We start from the raw sequence: 6,265 nt of genomic DNA, 5'->3' as shown, positions 1-6,265 counted from the left end.
AAATTACCGTTTAAATCCATCCGCCAAAGAATTCTAAAAGAAAATCACTACTTTCGGACCTGAATGGGGTTTTTGTTTAGTTTTGGGTAGGGAAATATGAGCGCTTCTGTTTATTTGCTTGTTTTTATTACTCACGGTCGTCCACCAACAGTATCGTATCAACAGCATAACACATTCCTGCGGAGGGAGCTGGTAGGAACGTTGCGTTGCTCGGTCAATGGCCAGGGTCAACGGCGGCGTGGTGTATTCCGCAAATATGCCCGACTGTGAGGGCGGGCACAAGCCGGCGTGAGTAGGTTAAACGTTGAGTTTTATAAGGGCACCACGGGGTAACCAGCCCCTCCCAACCAGCCCCGCCCCTCCCACTCTCCCCACCCAGCCCCTCTCCAGCCAGACCCTGCCCACCCTCCTCACCCAGCCCCTCTCCACCCTCTCCTCTCCACCCAGCCCCACCCCTCCCATTTTTGGATGCACGACGGACGGACGGACACAATATTTCCCTGTGGGCTGGTGGAACCAGGTGGTTCCTACCAGTAATACACGTGTACCCACGGTCGTGCTTTGGGATGGCAACCGTGACCAGACAAATCGCTTCACACACTGCAGTTTCTTTTTTTTCAGTTTCATTTATTAGGTATAACCCTGTGAGCCATGCGACTCTTGACTCGGGTGCAACCGCAACGAAACAAAAACATGAACGAGAAACATCTTAAAGTGACTACAAGCAACAGAAAAATCCTGGAAAAAACAGCAAAGCCTTCCACAAAAAACACCACATTTCAACGCTGTGTGCAAAAATCCCAGTGGGATGCAAGTCAAACAATAACAATCATAAGACAGTGTAGATTAAAGTTATCAGTCTAACTCTGTACTACAACAAACAAACATGGCCAGACCAAACCGTCCTCAAAATCACCAAAATTAAGCCACAGAAACAATGTAACAGTGATCATAGGAACTGTGATTCAAATCTAACAACAAACGATATAAACAACATGTACGATCAAACCCCGCAGCCACAGCTAGCTGGATGAGTCACTCCATAACCGCAGGAGCATCACTAGCAGAAACCAAATTTCTCAATACACCTTTAAAGATCAGCACCACAATCAAAACTCAAGGTCATACTTTGCAGCAGTCATCTGGAATAATACATTTGATTTCGGGCCATTCTGAATAGCAGAGGCAAGAGCGCAGCACTCGTCTCGGCAGATATGGACGACTGGGTGATTAAATATACGATGGAAACGCAATGTATAGAATACAGAATGTTGCGGTGAGTGGGGGGGAGGGCGTGTGCAGGTGAGTGAGCGAGTTTATCAGTGGAGTGCATCTTAGAGAGAGCATGTCGCGTTAAGTGCTGAGGGTGCTCTCTTGCCTCTGCGCACAATAGTACAAGCACATTACTGCAGAGGGAGCAGGTGGGAGCTGGAAGGAACGTTGAGTTGCTCGGGTCAATGGCCAGGGTCAACGGCGGCGTGGTGTATTCCGCAAATATGCCCGACTGTGAGGGCGGGCACAAGCCGGCGTGAGTAGGTTAAACGTTGAGTTTTATAAGGGCACCACGGGGTAACCAGCCCCTCCCCTCCCAACCAGCCCCGCCCCTCCCACCCTCCCCACCTAACCCCTCCCCACCTTCCCCTCCCCACCCAGACGGACGGACACAATAATCCCCTGTGGGCTGGTGTAACCAGGAGGTTCCTACCAGTATTATACAATGGCTGAAGAATTGCGCCTGACCGCTGAGATTCTTCCATTTTCGAAAGAAACTTAAATGCCTTTTTTCCCTATATGTTTGATAAACTTAGATGCATTTTGTGTGCGTGTTTCTTTAAAATACACTTTACTGAACTGCTATCTGAACCACTTGTACGGCCTCACATAAATGTAAAGATTGCGATTATTGAGTTATGCAGCATCTACGTGCACAATTAATTAACAAGCCGTCCCAGCAACATTACACGGCTAGGTTTATTCATTCTTAACGTTTTGTGTGCAGCATATTCCTGCTTGTTAGGGCCCGGCCACGGCCGTGAGTGCCCTCATCAACCTCGGCGTCGTCGCCACTGCCCTCTTCGTCGCAGTCACCGCAACTTCTTGAACTTGCGCATGGCCTCTGCGCGCACGGCCAAGCTCTTGGCGCACGTGGCCAGGCCGATGAGGAGCAGGCCGACGAGCAGGATGATAAACGGCCAGAAAACGCAGTGGAACACGACCGCCCGGCTGTCGTCTCGATCCAGGATGACATCGTCTGGCCTGGGGAGATGGGGGGTGGGGATAGAATCAGAATCTTTATTGAGAGACTGGAGGAATCCGATGAGCGTTGACGCTCTTTTTTAAATCCTTTATATTAAGTTCGCTTGCTTGCGTGCTTGCTTGCTTGCGTGCTTGCGTGCTTGCTTGCTTACGACCGTGCAAATCTTTCGGTCGTTTTTTTAACCCACTTCCCGTGATCCAATCGAGCTGACATTTTCCACACAGACTCGTTGTGCGAGACAATTAATGTTCGTGAAAAAAATTTCCCAAAATTTTACACTGTTTAGGGAAAACAAATTAAATATTTAATTACCAATTGCTTAATACTGGCAGACAATCATCTGACCCATAGGTGGCAGCCATCTCAAGCCAGAGGACGAGAAGACTCGAGCCGCCACGCATATAAAGGATTTAGAGTGAAAAACTTTGTTTTTACGGGTTTACTTGTTCACAGATGGGCCAGTCTGTAAGTGACAATTCCAACAGAGAGGGGAAGCGAGATGGAGAGATGAGTTTACGTGCATGAGCGACATGGGTGGTAGCAGCACTGATCCGTGAGAATGGTGACGGCATTGGAAGACAATTAATGGATGACGATGGCTGTTGTATCGAAACGATGGCTGCTGGGCCACTCAAATACTATCGGAAAATCAATGGGTTTCCATAGCCGACGAGACCAATCTTGCCTGCAGATAATGTCCACAATTATGTAAATGTCCAATATCTTACGTGGAAAACGCTCTCCCTGCCACCATATTTTCGGCCTCCCTGTTTTCCACACGTTTCCACAGTCCCCGCTTATTTCCCATTCTCTCTACAGGAATGGGATGAGTCTTGCTTTGCAGAGTCTCCATAGAACATGGCTTAACGGTGGGCATGGGAGGCAAAATAAGCGCCACGTGTCAGCGTGGAAACGCGCTTCGTACCGCAAGTGCGGACGGCGTGCGTCCCGGTGTTCCGAACTCGGGATGCTGATGATCACGAATTAACTCATTAATACCGGGAGGAAGGATGGGGGTGCGGGTGTGGATTTGCAGGTTATCATCATCATCATCCTCACCTGAGCTGCCCGTCGAAGTAGCAGGGGAAGGAAGCGGAGAGCTCCAGACTGCGCCGCCAGCGCGCCGCCCAGCCGCTCACGTTTCGCGCGTTCTCGGACGGGTCCCGGTGGCACGAAGGCGGCACGTAGGAGCACTGCGGGGCGCCGCCAAGAGAGGGATCCCGACGACGACGACGAGGAGGAGGAGGCAGGGAGAGGAGGCATCGTGCCGTGTGCGTTATCTCTCTCGGTGTGGGGAGTGGTAGGGTTCGGCGAAGGTTAGCGCGCTGCGTTCCCTAAACCGCCGGCCCCGATTTTTTTTATTCCACCGGTGACGATTTATTCAACTGGTTATGGGCCTCCCCTAGGTCGAGTCCGTCTCAAATGAGTACGTGGTGCGATATGTAAAAATTTCCACGAGGGAGACAAAGGCGGCCGGGCGTGGTGCTGGCCACCCACCCCCTAATTTACTGTTCCAGTCTTCATAGGTGCTCGTTAATAGCACTTTCCCCAACAGTGTTTCCATGTGTGTCTTTGTCTCAGTGTCTGCATGTTTGTTCATCTCTGTGACTGTGTTTCTATATCTGTGTAAGTCTCTGTATCGTTACCGTGTGTGTCTCTATCACTGAGTGTATCACCATGGATGTGTCTATCTCTGTGTATATCTGTGTGTTTATCTCTGTGTCTATGTACATGTGTGTGTTACTGTCTGCGTCTCTGTGATGCCGTGTATCTGTGTCTCTGTTTGTCTCCTTGTATTTAGTTATCTTCCTTCATCTGTTTGTCTGTGTCCATGTGTCTGGGTCCTTATGTCTGTTTCTCTATAACTTTATCTCAGTCTGTGTCTTTCTGCGTCTCTATGTCTCCCTGTATATGTGTCTGTAGTCTCTGTCTCCCTACAGTGTATTTGTCTCTGTCTGGATGTATCTATCTGTTTAGCTTTTGTTTATGCGTGTGTATGTCTATATATATCCCGTGTTGCTGTGTCTGTCTATCGCCTAGGTAACAGTTGTTTCATTCTGTCTTGTCTCCCCTTCTCTGTCCCCACACTTTAAATAAAGGCAACTTGTCGACCCACCTACCATGTATTCGCCCATCCACTTCTAAAATAACCCACCTACCTTTCTACCCAGTCACCCATTCACGTCTCCAACCCACCAACAAACCTGTCCACTCACCCACCCATGCATCCACCTGTCCACGCACCTATCCATCCGCCTACCTGCCCAGTCACCTATCCACCATACCCGTCCAACGACTCACCCATTCGCCCACCTATCTACCTCTCCACCCACCCACCCACCTTGTCCACCGGCACGCACCCTGGGGTTGAGCGAGAGCTGCAGCAGGTCCTGGTGGAGCAGCGCGACCCTGCCGGAGGAGTGCGCGAGGCGCGCGAACACGCGCACGCACGGGTAGCGGGAGTCGCCGCGACTACGCGGGGCCGCACGAGAAGGCGCACGGCTCCCCGGGGGGTCCCGTCGTGCCGCCGTCTCCGGCGTCCACCCTCGCCACGGAGCAGTTGTCCTCCCGGGTGCGGGCGCGCAGCTGCAGCGCGGGGCGCATCCAGCACAAGGCGAGGGTGGAGAAGGAGGCGAAGGCGAAGAGGACGAGGACCACGCCGAGGCGGATGGCGCGGTCCTCGCCCTCCGACGCGAACGTGGGGACGCCGCGCGCGTGTCGCCCCATCGGCCGAGGAATTGACTGGCGGTGATGGTGGTCGAAGGTTGGGTTCGGAAGTCGATTTATTCTAATTCGGCCGATAGATCGTTCGGTAACGGATCTCGATTACCTGTGTGATCAGTCAACCGCGCGTTCGTTCGCTCAGTCGCCGATTCGTTCGCGCACTCACTCGCCCGGCACTCTCTCGCCACTCACCCACCCACCGACTCACTCGACCACTCACTATCGCACCCACTCACCCACCTACTCAATCGTCGACTCGATCAACCTACTTACTCGACCACCGACTCACTCGGCCACGTGCTCGTTTACTCACAGACCGTAATCATAACCTCACTCACTCGGCCACTCATTCGTTCATGCATTCACCTGCTCACGCATCTACTCAGTCACTCGCTCATTCGACCAGTGCACCACTCACGTCCATCCACTCGCCTAGTCACCAAACTAATACTCAGCATTGAGAACAAATTCCCCCAAAAATGACAATGCTCAACCTAAACATGTAAACGTTGTGAATGAATGAGCGAGAAATATAAACCAAGAAAGCTTTCGGCAAAATGTTACATAAATGCCCTTAGCCGAGATGCCAGGCAGAGCTCACGAATTATGCCAACTGGAGATTTAGACCATGCTGGCTGATGCTGTTAAGAGATTTGTTGGGAGATTGCAGCGATTATGATTGCGTGATGGAGATTTAATGCATTCGATGGGTGATTTAAATGCTTCCTGATCTGACATAAGGAGAGTGAGTGGAACAACAATTTATTTGTATATTTCTACTACTAGATTTTGTAGCAATAGATTAACCCTGACACGTGCTCACGTTTAACAAAAATCAGCTTGCTTCATGTTACCAGAAAAATGTATAGACATCTAAAGTGCGTGCAGAAATAATGTGAAAAGTTCAGAAATATCTTGAGCAAAATCATAGCCCAGTAAATCCATAAGGATCTGGAAAAATAAACTCATACTTACCAACCAAAGGTGGCTCTTAGTGCCGTCCAAATGTCTCTACAGCTAAAGCATCAAACGCGGAGAGGAGAGCGACTTTATGGTGATGATGAAGCGACGTGAGCTGTGACCTCTTGAGTGATTTGAGGGGTGAGACAGAGAGTTCTTAAAGGGCGGAGTGAAAGCCCGTGGACAGACATGATAATGGACTTCGTACAATCCACTCCACGGAGAGCACGTAGAAATATAATTGTGACTTAATGGAGAATTTGGCGTTGGTTGATCTTGGTGGTGTAAGGTTTATGTAATGCGGTTCGTGGATCTCGTTGGTTG

General features: G+C 50.4%; 1 protein-coding gene across 1 annotated transcript; it reads right to left on the bottom strand.

Annotated features, from left to right (window-relative positions):
- Positions 1 to 1,666: 1,666 nt before the first annotated feature.
- Positions 1,667 to 5,405, bottom strand: LOC133347965 (uncharacterized). Its single transcript, XM_061560730.1, has 4 exons — positions 5,400 to 5,405; positions 4,599 to 5,045; positions 3,317 to 3,450; positions 1,667 to 2,256 (listed from the first exon to the last, which is right to left on the bottom strand). The coding sequence occupies exons 1-4, from the start codon at positions 5,403 to 5,405 to the stop codon at positions 2,085 to 2,087; spliced, it is 759 nt and encodes a 252-aa protein (XP_061416714.1). The 3' UTR covers positions 1,667 to 2,084.
- Positions 5,406 to 6,265: the final 860 nt, after the last annotated feature.

This window comes from Lethenteron reissneri, chromosome 26 (genome assembly GCF_015708825.2).
Source record: "Lethenteron reissneri isolate LAM-NWPU_2019-01 chromosome 26, ASM1570882v1, whole genome shotgun sequence".
Lineage (NCBI taxonomy): Eukaryota > Metazoa > Chordata > Hyperoartia > Petromyzontiformes > Petromyzontidae > Lethenteron > Lethenteron reissneri.
The sequence above is the reverse complement of the archived record's forward strand: the minus strand, read 5'-3'. Positions and strand labels throughout refer to the sequence as shown.